Genomic DNA, 15,835 nt, shown 5'->3' on the forward strand with positions numbered 1-15,835 from the left:
GAGTATAAAGAAGGTATATCTCTCAATTGCAATTTATGTAATTCCCTGTACATCCAGTAGATGGTGCTGGTACTCTCTTTCTTCGTATAATGCGTACGGTATCACATACAGACAGACACCATCTAAAACTCACGTGATTCATCATTTATCTGAGAAGCGAGGAGTCGAACAGTCAGCAGAGCTTTGGTAGATATTTGCGAATCACTTAAACTTCGATCCATCTTGACGCTCGGATATTAGACGAGAGAGAGAAGTAAAAAGGCAAAGAAGGGAAATGAAGAATATATATATATATAGAATTTTTTTTTCCTGTTTTCTCCCGAAAAACCTGTCTAGAAGTCCTTTTTTTCCAGTTTTTAGAAGGAAAAAGACGATTAATCTTTTCCTTCATTTCCCTCCCATTCCTAGATTTTTTTTCAATTTTTTTTTTTTTTTTTACTTTTTTTGCTCCTGGATCATTCCCGTTATAGTCCAGATATCTCTCGTCTCTGGATGCATACATATACACACACACGTAGAAAACTGGAAAAAAAGGACTTTTTGGGATAGGGAAGAGGTGAAAAAAAAAAAACAAAAAAAAATATTTCGTAGAAGTTTTTGGGTAGAAAGACGAGGTAAGAAGACTTTGAGGAGTAAAGGGGGAAAAAAAAAAATCTTCGTTAGGAAAATAGGAAAAAAAATCGGGAAAAAATGGGGAAAAAACGGGCGTTTTCCCATCTTGTCGAGAGAGAAATGCCGATTCTTTCATTTTTAAAAAAAAAAAAATTTTTTCCTACAATCTTTTAACTGCTTGGCAGGTATGATCATTCTTTTGAAATTTATTGCTTGATGCCCCGTTATAAGGAAATGCGAATAATTATTCGTTGAAAAATTTTTTTTTCCCGGAAATAAATTTAATTCAGAAATTTGAAGGAAAAAAAAATGTCTACAGAGAGAAAATTCATTCCGGAAAAATACTGTTTTATATAATTTTTTCCTTAAAATTTCCAATTTAGTGATTCAAATTTGCATATTCGGTTTTAAGGAGGTCTCCGAATTCACATAAGGTCCGAAAAAATTTACAAAAAATATTTCCTGTATTATGATGATTTTAGGACAAAAAATTGTGGGAAAACTGGATTTTTCTGCTGAAATTGATGGAAAACTAAACAAAGGTGTATAAATATTCAACATGCAATTTTTTTCCCTAAATTTGCAGTTTTTAGTCCGTAAAATTAAAAAAAAAAAAACTACGGAACTGATACTGCTGAAATTTTGTAAGTATAATAAGTATTGATAAAATTAATTTTCTTGCGATTATTTATTGAAATTTTATGAATTTAGAAAGTTACGAAAATTTCTGAAATTCGGAATATCTATGATGCGGCACTGATATTGATGAAATTCTGTAGAAATGATTAGAGTTTTTGTAATATTAATATTTCAATTTGATAGTTTTTAAAAGCTTTATGGTTTTAAAGGGTTGAGAAAATTTTTCTGAAATTCAAAATATCTTAGGTACGGCACTAATACTGCTGGAATTTTGTTGGTGTTATATATATAGGTATCAGTTACAATAATTTCTGCGTTATTATTAATTATTATAAATTTGTGAATTTAAGTCAAGAAAATTTCTAAAATTTGAAAAATCTGCACATATAATATTGCTGAAATTTTGTGGGAATGATAGTATCAGTAGAATTAGCTTTCGTTTGGCTAATTATTAAAATTTTCTGAATTAAAAAAGCGAGAAAATTTCTGAAATTCAAAAAATTTACGTTATGCCAATATTGCTGAAATTTTGTAGGAATGATAAGTTGTAATATTAATATTTCGGTAATAAAATTTTTCTGAAATTCAAAAAATCTATGGTACGACACTAATACTGCTGAAATTTTGTAGGTGTGATAGATGTTAGTAAAACTAATTTCCTTACGATTATTTATTGTAAATTTGTGAACTTAAAAAGTCAAGAAAAATTGGAAAATTGGGGAACTTTTTGGCACTAATATTGTTAAAATTTTGTAAGAATTTGATACTAATTAATTTCCATTTTTAAAAAGGAAGACAAATTTTCTGAAATCTAAAAAAAAAATTGAAATTTTGCGGGAATGATAAGCTTTATTAGTTTTCGTTTGGCAATTTATTGATATTTTATGAGGTTAAAAATTTCTGAAATTCAAAAAAATCCACGGCACTAACATTGTTGAAATTTGAAATATTTACGGCACTGATATTACTAAAATATTGTAAAAATAAGTATTAGTAAAAACTTAATTTCCATTCGATTATTTATTAAAAATTTATTTATTTATTTAATTTTATTTATGAATTTGAAAACTTGAAAAAAAAATTCTGTAATTAAAAAGTTTAATTTACCATTTTTATATAGAATACACTTTCCATTAGTCAACTGCTAAAACCTGGATACAGTAAAAGCCCTCTTAACGGACACCCCTCAGATGTGGTCTACCCTCTTTTACGGCCAAATAGCAATTTCACCTTGTATAATAAAAGTATGAATTTCGAACCCCTGATTAACGGTCACCCCCTCTTACGGACGAATTTTTTTTTGTTCCGATAATGAAATCATTGGCCAACTGCTAAAAAAACTTTATAACAAAAAATTTATAAACTTTTATTTTATAAAAAGACTTACTTATTTTATGTTATGAAGTAAATAATTTCTTCAGTTTATTTTTCCACTAATCTTATGAAAATCCAGTGTAAAATTTCCGAAATATACAATTTTTTCTCAAAAAACTATCGAAAAAAATTACTCATTAATAAATTATTATCAACAACAATACCAAATAATAATCGAAATTAAATACTAAAAATGAGAGTATATATTTTATTCATTTTTGTTATACTATATATGTCATTTTGAAATTTTCGTCAATTTATTTAGTATTCAAACATTAAAAAATCGAATGAATGAGTAGTTATATATAAAATTTCGAGTAAAAAAAGCCAAAACAAACGACATCTCCGGGATTTATATTTCGATCCTAAATGTTTCTAACAGGAAAAAAAAATCGGATAATAAACACATATGACATGGGAAAAAAAAACTCACTAAAATACACATCCATAGAATTCCAAGAAAAATACAAAAATAAAAAATCACCAAAAATACATAAAAAAAATAGGAAAACACTGACAGATGCTCTTTTCCGCAATCCATCGGTCGATTTATTTTACAGGAATTTTTACTCAAATACTGTTTGACAGTTTATCTTGGCATTGCGAACACATATTTCCTAAGATTTTTTATTTTTTCCTCCATTTTTTAGTATTTTTTTTATACGGTTCGGGAGTTCAAGTTCTCTCTCTAATGTATAAAAACGAAATACAGAATGTATGTATAAATATATGTATAATTTTTTTTTTTTTTTTTTGCAGTACGCGTCCTTTTTATGTAAATGTTGACTTGAAAACACGTCGGAAAAATTTCATCCTCTCTTTGGGACTTTTACTCTCTTCATGAGGATTCTATTTACTCTGGAGATATTTTTTTTTTTTTGTCCTGGAAAAAGAAATATTTCCATATATACGGAAAAGGGAAAAACCGGGGAAAAAAAATTCCCGTTTTTTGAGTGTTTCATTTCGCAACGTTTGATAGATGACTTCCAAGAGATGTATAATATAATGCTATAACGCATACACATCTATCTATCCATCCATACAATACAATACGCCTCCGAGATTTTCGCATTCGCACCAAAACGGTTCCAAAAAATTGAAACCAATTTTCTTTCTTTTTTTTCTTTTTTTTGGTTCTATTTTGAGCATACGGAAGTGTTGTTTTGAAATTTGTTTTCATAAAGGAGTATTTTTAAATTTTAAATTTTATTTTATTTATTTATTTTTTGAAGGTGGAAATTGTTCTTTTATAGTTTGAAATATTATATTATGATAACAATATGGCAAGAATTGGATTTTATTTTTGTTGGTGGGAAGGATGTTTTTCGGGTGCGTTTATAGAAAATTTAATTTTGGTTGGTTTGGGAATGAAAATGAATTGATAAAAATGAAGTGTTTTTAATTTTTTTAAATTTAATATTTTTTATTTTTTTTATTGAATCTTGAAATTTTAAAGCCTATTTAATCTTGAAATTCTAAAGCCTATTTAATCTTGAAATTTTAAAGCCTATTTAATCTTGAAATTTTAAAGCCTATTTAATCTTGAAATTTTAAAACTTATTTAATTTTGAAATTTAATCTTGAAATTTTAAAACTTATTTAATTTTGAAATTTAATCTTGAAATTTTAAAACTTATTTAATTTTGAAATTCAATCTTGAAATTTTAAAACTTATTTAATTTTGAAATTCAATCTTGAAATTTTAAAACTTATTTAATTTTGAAATTCAATCTTGAAATTTTAAAACTTATTCTAACTTAATATTTTCAAATTTATTTTGATCTTTTATGTAGCATAATCATTTGTTAATTTTTTTTAATTCATTAAATCCTTGATTTTTCTAAAGTTGGTTGAGTTGAAATTTTGTTGAATTCCTTCAAAACAACAGATGAGATAAAAATTTAACTTTAGTCAAATTGTTGAATAACTCTTATGTGTATAAGTTATTTATAAAAGAGTTTTCTATGAATTTTCAAATAAATGAAACTATTTTCAATTTTTCATTGCGTAAAAATAAAATGATTATTTACATTATTATCTGCAATTTATAAAAATGAGAAAAAATTTAATTTTTAATTTAATGATTTCAAAAAAATTTTATTATGCGAGTTTTAAAAGTTTCTCAGCAAATCTATTATTATATTTATGCTGGTATTTTTGATTGTATAATTTGATGGTTCTTTTTAAAATTGTTATGAAATCTCCAAATATTTTTAATCAGTGGAAAATGAGTAGAAATTGTATAAAATTCTTTTGGTTCTTACAATTTTTTAAATACCATAAAATGTTCTTATAAAATACGTATTTCAATATTATGTATATCATCACATTCATTTTATTAAATTTTTTTTTATCCAAATAGTTTTTTTACAGACAGAAATTTTGTACAGAAAATTAGAAAAAGGAAGTTGAAAAAATTGTGAGAGTATACAAAATTTTATGTAAAAAAATTAAAAAAAACAAACTGCAAAACATTAATTATTAAACTTTGAAAAAAAAGCATTCTTTGAAAAATTTCAATTCCAAAAAATTCAGAACCACTTCAGTATTTCTCACATCAAGAATCACATGAAAATAAATTCCAATTTTTTTTTCCTATTAAAAATAAATTTTTCTCTATTTTCTCAAAAAAATCACATTACTCTAATTCTTTCACACGTACTTTTTCTAAATTCAAATTTAAATAAAATGCAGTGACATATTATTAAAAAGTGAAACATTTTCAATACTCGGGAGAAAATTTCAAAAAATTCCAAGTTTTAAAAATATTATATGTAAACCATTCCCAATTATTATTTCATTCTTCAAAATTTTACTCCTATAGTTAATTCTTTTCAAAAATACCAAATTTCAAAATTTTCTCACGCCTCAAATTTCTGTAAAAAAAATTTTTTAAACATCTCACTAAAAAAAAATCTCTCTTTCGAACCGAATAAAAAAACATTTAAAAAAAATTTATAAATTTATATATTTATTTATTTACGTATATTTTCTTCTCTTACATAATAATATAATAAATGTAAATTTTCACCCTTTCATTTCAGACAACCTCGAAAACCAGCTTAAAATGAAAATCGGCATGAAAAGTAGGCATTTTTTTTTTCATTATTAAAAACTAAAAAATTCCAAATTTCAAACATATTCCATCATAACATAAAAACACAACAACACATTATAAATTTTAGTTTCGTTTTCCAAAAAAATAATAATAATAATAAATAAAATAAATAAATTCCGAAAAATGCGATAATTTTCCGCTTTAACGAACGGGTTTCAAATAAGTAGCTGGCCCGAAGACCTAGCCAATTTTTTTCAATTTTCTTTTTTCCAGCGTTATTTTATATATAAACTTGGAAACGGAGCAAGAATTCTTTTGACAAAGAGGGTTTTTGTGTCGAAAATTAGACGAAGAGAGATGGATCGACGTTTCTTAAAGGGGATACGCAAACGGAAAAAAAAAAAGGCCGTTGATAAGGCTTTTTGTGGAATGGAAGGCCTTTCGGGCCACGAGTGGCACGAGAAGGCTTTTTATCCTTTATAATAAGACTTGCCTTCTTGCTTCTTTTTCTTGCTGATGGTTGTAAAAGATTGTATCTATACACACACACACACACACACTCATAATGTACTTGAGAAGATGCTCCTCGTCTTTTTAAAAGAGAGAAAAACGTCTTTCTTTCTTATACGTGCAATCTAACATAAACACTGACATACGCCATCGTTGTTGTTTTTTTTTGGCATTGCCCCTTAAGGAGGATACCCCCCCCCCCTCTAATCAACGAGTAAAGAACATGCTACAATTACGTATATGTTACTGCCAAAGCCCAATGTGCGGCGAATTTGCCTAGAGGTTTTGTTAAAGTCAGATTTCCAGAAATGGTTCCGGCTTTAGCCGGAGGCCGAAGGTTTCCCGACAGAAGTTCGATGTGCTGATGTAAGACGGTCCGGTAGGCGCCAAATAATATTTTTTCATCGCCAACGTGTGATGCATGGATATGGCATGGCCGCTGTGGTGGTCGAGTGGTTATAGTGACGGACTCGCGATGCGAGGATCCGGGTTCGAACCCCACAGTGGTGATCGGCTGAAGTTGGTTTCTCTGTGGTTCCCAACTTCAAGGCGCAAATGCGAGCCGATCTCCCCGTTAAAAAGTCTCGCCACAGAGAGCAACAGTCCTACAACGATAAATCATTCAATCATAACACTTCACTCATAGTTAGAAAAACTGGTGGCAGATGGCAGCACTACACATAACAAGCATTACAGAGAAACAAAACAAAAAAAACTTCACGTCAGGTTTCACTACACGTACACGCACATTCCCGCATGTACCGATTCGTTGGGGGTTCCGCGGGGGGTTGGGGTTGGGCGGGGTAGCAGTAGTAGGTAGGGCCTCCAAAAAATGGCTCGGGGGATCCATGATGTTCTTAAGTCAGCCACCTCGTTGGGCAATTTGCCTGTTGTGGCGTTGTATTTGTATATGTGTGTTACTATCAAAGCCCGTAGTTGGACACTTCGCGAAAGTGGCCAGCCAAGTTGACACGGCGAATGTCCGAAATTCGGTCGTTCGTTGGGCTTTAGCCGGTCCCTATAGGTCGATCCTTACACATCCTTGTATATGATTCAGATTCGTTTGATCGTTAGGCTTGCCATAGCTAACCATAATTATGGTTATAAATTATAAATGGCCATAATTATCGCAAAGACATGACGATGACCCCGTATCGTGGGGATGTAAAGGGATGGATATATAAGAACTGGCTAAAGACCGAATTTCTGATGTCCAACTTCGAGCTTTGGCAGTGACATATACAAGGTGTCGGACACTTTTCCTTTCTCTCATTCATGCTGTTCTTTCCTTTTTTTCTCCGGTTTTGAATTCAAATATCTCAGCGAGTATTGCACTAATTTTTTGTTGACCTCAGGAAAGCAGGGCAACAACTTTTTAATTAGAATTTAAAGAACAGAGGGAGCGAATAAAATTTTAAATTTTGTAACTTTTTTATTAATATATATATTTTTTTCATTTGCATGGCATTTAAGATGATGTGCGACATCATTTGAAACATTTCATCTGATTGAAAGTTTTCTCTAAAACCAATGTTTCGGGCAATAGCCATTGGTCAACGATAAGAGTCTTGTATAGAACACCCTGTATAGTAGCTACATTAGATCAATGTGACGAGAGAAAAAAAAATAGAAATTTGAAAGAAAAACTATATTTATATAATAATATTAATAGACATATATAACATTGAAACCTGTCTAAGACGGACACTGCATGAGACGGAAACCTGTCTTAAGCGGAATCAAAATAGTCCGTTCAATGATTAGTGCTTTGATTTGCACCTTCATAAAACGGAAATCTGTCTAAAACGGAATATTATTTCAGTCCCTTGACGTTCCGTCTCGTACAGGTTTCACTGTACATGTTCTGTAGTTGTTTCTGTGAATTTTTTTGAAGAAAAAAACCATTACCGCACCGTGACTGCGGTTTGATGGGTTGCCATAGATAACGTGGACATAATTATCACGAAAAAATATGCCAAATTGCGATGACCCCTAATCATGCGTTTTCTTTTCGGATTTTGGCCAGGGATCTCCGGCCACTTCGTGAACTAGTTTTCCAAAGCCCAAAATTCTGACATTGGTCTGGTCAATATTCAACGAAATTAGCCGCGAGCTGACTAATTTCGGGCTTTGGCAATAACATATATAATAGTTATATATTCAGCAATATTTGTGTGACATATTGAACCGACGTGTCCTTTTTTTTTGTCACGGCGCACGCGTATGTGTCACGTCTATAACTAAAATATATATGATTAATGGATATGTGATTTGATTTGGAGCTGGGACGTACATGATTCAAGCCTTTCCGTACTATGACAACCCTTTGATGAATGTACGAAATTTGTCCTATACGGATTTTTTTTTTTCAAATAGGCGTTTACAAATTGAATTTTGAATCCATCATTGTTATACTTTACAGGATTTGCATTTTGTCCCCTTTAGGGACCAACCAACCGACCCCTTTCCTTTTTTCTTTGTGTTCAACCCTTTTTTGGTGCCTCTTGATCATAATGTGGTTGGAAACTCAAAAATGAGCTCTAATAATTTCGTTAGAAGGGTGGCCCCTTTGATTTCTAATCCCATGGTATTTCTGGATTTCTTTCCTTTTGTGGTTTAGAGCCTACATGAAAAAGCTCGTTTATCATACATTCACCTTGAACTTTTTTCATTTATTTTGTTCTCTTTTTGGTTGATTATGATTCATTGTGGATTGTATTTGATTATTTTGGAATTTCATATGAATGAAGGGTAAGTGTAACCCTTTGATATTTGTTGAAAATACTTCAATCAAAGTTATATTTAAAAAAGGGAATATTATCGTATGCGTAGTAACTCCCTGCGTAGTGTAAACGGTAGACTTTTTGTGGATCGTTGAAATAGCTGGGTGTCCTAAAAGTGACGTCTTTGCACGGCACCAACTTTTTTTTGTTATAGTTCTGGTTTAGAGCATGGGGTTTTGTTTGGAGCCTTTGTCTTTTTGACTTTGACTTTTACAAGCCCGATCTGTACATCTGCACATTTTCGTAAGATGTCAACTACATCTGTAAATCTCCAGAGGGTGCCAATAAACACTACCAATCCAAGTGCAGCTGGACACCTTCGAAAATCGCATCGTTGCAAGGTTATATTTTGTGCCTTCCCTTCTCTAAACAAAACATACTAGAGAAATGACATCGGTGGTGTTTTGTTTGATAATTTTTACACCTCTGACCTCCACATCTGCACATCCAAAGATAACAACTACCTTATCAATGCGCACTACATCCGTAAATTCAGCAGGTGCCGATAAATACTACGCATATAGAGGAAACACTACCAATCCAAGCACAGCTGAACACCCTCAAAAATCTCATCGTCTAGAAAAGTTATATTTTGCTCCTTCCCTTTTTTCTAACAATGTTCACTACCAGAGAGATGATACATGTAGTGTTTTGCGACATGAAACCAGCCATGCCACTGTCATCTTAACAATACATGTAAGAGTTATAAAGGGTCTTTCAACTTAGATTCCGAATAGACTGGGCAAAGATAACCATTCTCTAGTTTCATTTAGACCTGTCCAACCCACTCGGCTTTCAGCAAGCCGATCTCCATTCTCGTCAGCTCATTAAAAATCATGAAATAACCGTATTCAGACGAAAATTATCCAATACCTCCACAATACAGAAAATTCAAGATTTTATAATTAATCTCTTTATATTTTTCGCGGTACGTACCATCTTATTGACATCTACGCACATCATTCTAATTCTTTGATGGAGAAGAATCAAAAATGAACAAAGAGATAGAAATATATACGTATATCTCCTTTTTTTTTTTTGTTATTTCTCGTGTGTCTTGAGTATAAAAGACGAAAGAAAGAGAGCAAAACCAGCAAGTAAGTAATAATACTGACACTACATATAGAGATCGACACACTAAGAGATGAAAAGCTCATGGGAACTAACCACATGTCTCCTCTCTTGCTCAACTCAAGCAGATCAGGCAGGTCTGATGCAGCTTGTTGTTCCATGGCCGACAGATGTCATCGCTGGCAGCGTGTGTGTGTGTGTGTGCGTGCGCGTACGCACCCGCGCTCTATCTCTCTCTCTCACTGCCATGTGCAGTGTATACGAGCCAGAGATGAAGGCACTAGATGGTGGCAAGAGATTGAGGATCGGTGAGAAGGATAGAGGCAATGCAACGAGGAATAACGTTCCAGTTATATATATATATATACATGCACATACATATACTGTATGTATAAGGAGGGCTCTCAGCTGTGTTGTGAAGCGACCCCCTCCGACTCGACGTGACAGTGATGAATGTGATCCAAATACGCCGAGAACACACTGACGCGCTTGTAACCTTTCCTCGTTCCTTTTTTTCCCATTCCGTTTTTTTTTATCCTCCTATTTTATTTATTATTATATACTCTTTTTTTTTTGCTCGATCGTGTACCTTCTTCTTTCTTCTTATGTCCTCTGTGTTGATTCTTTTGTAAGGATGCTATCTATGCCTATGTTTCGTCAGCTTGGCTCAAGGAGACGGAGAGTGAGAGACTTGGGAAACGATGAATCTTTGGGCTTGAAATTACGCCATCGTTAGGTACTGAATGCGAAGAGAAAAAAAGACTCAAGAGAAAAACAGCAGTAGCAGGGAAAAAGAGAGGAAGCTTTCGACTTATCGTTAACTCAAATCCTTGACGAAATCCGTGGAAACCTTAATGAGCGTTCCCACCACCAAATGGTGAAAACACTACCTACCAGAAAGTTTTCTTAACAGTTCCTTAAAATCACGAAATTTTGCCAATCCTCAACACTATTCAACAATCCTGAGTTTTTTAGAGCTGCAAGTCGATTCCAGAGCCAGTTCCGGAGCGAAAGATCCATGGTGTATATATCAAAATTTTACACGGCCAACCTTGTAAAGATGGATTACAATCGAAATATTTTATCGAATCACACTCTTTATCTGATTTTGAAAAACTTTAAAGAGATACCAAAGTGTTAGGACATCGATTGGATTGGTATAATCACCAATCCAATCGATGGTGCCCTGATAATCACTTCCAATATAATTTTGAATCGGATCCATTTCATGGAAACCCCTAGATGTTGCACAACCTAAAGGTTCATGGAAATTTGGAACAAAAAATTTGAAATTCATTCTGTAAAAATCGCTGCCTTGGCAGTCGAGTAGTTAGGGAGATAGCTTCAGACTGTGCAGGTCCTGGTTCGAATCCCAGTTTGGATCTTGACGTCTACTAACACTAACACATTTCCTGGACAGATCATACAGATCTCTTGGGAATATACGTGAGGATCACGTTATCAAAAAAAAATTATAATGACTTATAATGGTGCTAAAAGTGTTATTTTTCCTCACTGATCACTACACTAAAAATCATCTTAATACGTTGATTTTTATAGGAATTAGCAGTGATCAAACCTGCAGAGCTTGTTTTATAAGAAAGAAACAGCCATTTACTTCCTTTGTGAACGTAAAATGTGCCCTGCAGTAAGTTCTGGACATTTAGGTCGTGATTTGATTGAACCCCGGGAGCTTCAAGACATTCCAAACAGATCTTTGCTGAATGGTTTTTTTTTTTTCAAAAGGGTCTCTATATACCACAGAATTTCTTTTTTTTTGGATTTCCAGCAGTGCTAGATTCCCCTTGAAATTAAGTCCAGGTGCCGCTATCTGTTTTCGTAAAAGAACCCTATATGACGTCCATAGATTTTCAGATAAAACAAAGATAAGCCAAGAATCTATGAACCTAATAATCCCACTCATAGAACCGTATTCGATCATCTAAAACAAAATACCACATAGAAAATTCAGCCTTACGAACTCCCAAAATGGCGGATCAATTCGCATAGTTTATGCCTCACTGAAGAGAAATCACCCCTGAATGCATTTTTAATACAACGCATGTGAGTATATATCCGCATACACATATATATATATCTACACGCATATTTCACCTTCTTCGAGTGATCCAGAACATTCTCCGTTATTCCTAAACAAAAGGTAGAAGCTTCTCGGGAGGAAAACAACCAGAAATTCCCAAAACAATCCATCAAATAGAAGATATAAAAGGGAAGGGCGAAAAAAAAAACAAACAAAAAACAGAGCAGAAAAACTCTTATATTTGAAATAAAAACCAAAACCTATAACACGCATTGCCACTTCCAGTTCAAAGATATATATATTCGAAAAAGTTGGTTTTTTTTTATTCATTTTCCCGTTATATATATATCCGGATTGAATTATCCGGAAAAACTGTCATTTTGCATTGGCATTTTCGTGAAAATGAAATGGAAACAACAAGTTGAAATGTTATAGTTGGGAGGGTTCGAGAGAAATAGCATGATATGTAACAAAAAAATGTATACATTTGATGGGTTTTATTTCTGGGTGGATTTCCTTTTTTTTTGAAGGGTTCCCCCCCCCCTCCATTCCGGAATCCGGAAACGGAAAGATAATAAAAAAATAATATTTCATGAAGTGGGAAAAAAACAAATACAAAAAATGAATAAAAATGGGATGAAAAGAAAGGAATTTCATTTTTCTGTGGCTTTCACCGCTTTTTTATCCGTTTTTCGGATATTATTGTTCATTGTTGAATAATTTTTTTTTTTTATTCTCTGTATTATTAAACAATTGTTTTTGATTTTTTGTGTTGTTTTTTGAAGGAAAAAAAATGAAGCACCGTTGTAAAATCTAATCCAATTTAAATGTCATTTGAATAAAGGGCTTTTCATTTTCAGTATTATTTTATTTTTTTGGTATTCTTCCGAGATTTAATGGTGAAATGGTACCGGAAATGGTGAGAATCGGGATCGGGAAAAACGTGATATTTTCATTTAAAAATGGAATGGCAGATTATGTGTCTGTAACGACGTGGTAATTTGCATCGTGGGGGTTTTTTTTTATGAGGGTTGTGTTGTTTGGGTTTATGGACTCTGTCAAAATTGCAATCTCACCAATTATTATGATTGATATGTATTGTTTTTTGAGAGATTCCTTTGGTTGTTGTTTGGATATGACTTAGTTTATTTGACTTAGTACAGCTGTTGTGATTATTAGTTAAAGGAACGATTATAGTTGGCGTTTTCTGGAGATGTTCAGCAGTCGTTATTGGATGAGGGTTTTCGATAATAATTGGTTTCTTCGCTACTGCTATAGCTGTACAGCTGTAATACACGTCGACTATGGTACAACCCTACCTATCTGGTAGTTTGCTTTGCTAAAAAAGGGGGGAGACAAAATAAACTTTCGTGGCAATGGGATTTTTGAAGGTGTTCAACATTGCCCGGTAGTGTTTCTTCCGTAAAATTATTAATTATTGCACCTGCCAGGTTAACAGTTTTCGAATGCGTGCAGATGTGAAAATCACACGTGTTGTGTTAAAATAAACAAACAAAACACTACTAATGCCATGTCTAGTTTGTTCAGAGAAGGCAAAAAATAACCTTTCTCTTTGCGACGCAATATTTGAAGGCGTCCAGCTGCACTTGGATTGGTAGTGTTTTATTTATAAGCGTCGTGTTCATTGTGTGCCACTTGCTGAAGATTTACAGATGCAGTACATGTCAACTATAGTGGTTGACACACATCTTTCTAATATACGCAGATGTGGAGATGAGGCGTGTAAAAATAAACACACAAAACACGACCGATGTGATTCCTATGGTAGTAATGATTTGTTGAGATGAAGGAGAGGCAAAACGAACGTTCTGGTGATGTGATTTTTGAAGGTGTTCAGTTGTGATTGGTAGCGTTTCTTCCACAAGCGTAGTCTTTGGCATTTGCTGGAGATATTCAGCTGACAGTAGAGGGAAATAACAAAAAAATGTAAGAAGTCTGGCTATAGTGATTGTGATCTTCTCAGAAGGTTTGCAGATAGAGAGGAAAAGAGTGTAAAAATATATAGAAAAAGACCTGTGAATTTTTCTGGTATTCTGGTAAGTATATTCCGATGCTAACGATTCCATGATTTATCGAAATGGATTTTTTCCATCATATTTTCTTCTCAAATATAATGAAATCGTGAAAGAACTCCGCAACCACTTAAATTATTTGACGATTCAAACAATAATTGCTGTAAAAACCTGATTATTTTCGTATTTTTAATGCAAATTTTTGAAATCGAATATTATGTAAAATATCTGTTTTTATGTGTGTATATATATGTGTGTGTATTATTTTCAGTTCTATACCAAAAACGGTTAAAGAAAGAAAAAAGGAATCGAAGACGTGTTCAAGAACAACTCGAGGCTGAAGTCAAGAAACGTGCACAATACGAAGAAGCACTGCGAAACAGCTCCGCAGAAACGCTGCGCCTACTCAACGGTAATTAACCTTTATCGATTCCGCTCACTGAGATCCTATTGTAGTATATTTTAATTTCTTAAGAATCGGGTATTGGGAAAAGACTCTCTGGAGTCTGGAATGCCAATCACATATGTATTTATCCTCGTGGTTAGTAGAAAAGAACGTGTTAGAATTCCTCAAAGCAGCCTAAAATTTAAAACCACACAACCTAAGATCCTGACAAGTAGCTCTTTATCTAATCTTCCACTACTTTAGATCTTAGAAGCGCATTTAAAGTTACGTTTCCTTAAATTTTCCAGAGGAGAATATCAAAGAGTAGTATTAGAGAAGCCCCATTTCTCTCTATTCCGTATATATTATGCTCGAAGTAAAGGCTTTCTATGTAAAATTGCACTTAAACATGTCTGTCTACTTCTTTCGCTCGCCCTTGGCAGTTATAGCATGGCTCCGTCAATAAAAGCAAGAGCAGCTGAAAATGGGCATTCAAAAAATGCGTTCTCATGGAATATTCAATCCTCTCCTTCATATTACACTTGTACAGCAGCCGAATTCAAACGCGCTAGTTTTAGGCCCGTCCGAAAAGTATATAAAAAAGTTCACAAAAAGAGAGGCAGGAGATTGGTTGGAAGCGGCAGTGGCGGTGGCGTTGGTACATTGGTGACGTTCTAGCTTGCACTTTTCTTTCTGTGTCTTGCTTGCTGCAGCTCTTTCGCTCCTCCATCTATCAAGTGAGCCAAGGTAAGAAGAAGAACACGTAGGGAGTGGTAAGCGGCGGGTTTTGTAATAGGCAGATACCGAGAACCAAACATTATGGAAATGCAGCCAGCCTAAATTCATGCATTTGTGAAACGTTCCTCAGATGATGGTTCCAGCTCCCTTGGGCTTTCCCTACCGGTACAAACAAGCACTTTTACCCTATAAAGAGGAGAGTATAAAAATAATAAAAGGAAAAAAAAAAATTGAACGATATAAGTATAAAAAATAGAAAAGAAAAGGAAGAGCCACGCCAATGCTCCTCGCTTTTTTGGTGAACTTGAAAAACCATTTCTTTAGCTGAAGTACAAGATTTGGCGATTTATCTTATAACGTATCCGATAGGTATCTTTTCGCTCAACTTGATCTCTGTCCCTCTCTCTCTCTCTCTCTCATAGTTCTTCTATCTTTCCTACCTTTTTCAAGATGTTAATTCCAAGAGTGAAAATTAAAACTGCACTTATATCGACAGTCTTATAAATTAGTGTCAGCCAAAGATAGCGTTAAATTGCACAGGGATGCTATCAAAACGATTAAATAAGCTACACTTCGTCTTCTGAGAATCTT

The 15,835-nt window shown here is 33.1% G+C and overlaps 1 protein-coding gene across 3 annotated transcripts in view; it reads left to right on the top strand.

Annotated features, from left to right (window-relative positions):
• LOC149072912 (dachshund homolog 1-like) overlaps positions 1-15,835 on the top strand; it is a 178,102-nt gene that overhangs the window by 150,736 nt on the left and 11,531 nt on the right. For 2 of the 3 annotated variants that reach the window (XM_089246395.1, XM_089246396.1), the window contains exons 8-9: positions 5,670-5,711; positions 14,393-14,533. In XM_089246395.1, coding sequence (XP_089102521.1) covers positions 5,670-5,711; positions 14,393-14,533 — 183 coding nt within the window. The remainder of the gene's footprint in view (positions 1-5,669; positions 5,712-14,392; positions 14,534-15,835) is intronic. The other variant, XM_089246397.1, reaches the window with a different exon arrangement.

This window comes from Pholcus phalangioides, unplaced genomic scaffold (assembly GCF_987345545.1).
Source record: "Pholcus phalangioides strain wild (caught in Gottingen) unplaced genomic scaffold, Ppha-v1.0 ptg000017l_1, whole genome shotgun sequence".
NCBI classification, from domain to species: domain Eukaryota; kingdom Metazoa; phylum Arthropoda; class Arachnida; order Araneae; family Pholcidae; genus Pholcus; species Pholcus phalangioides.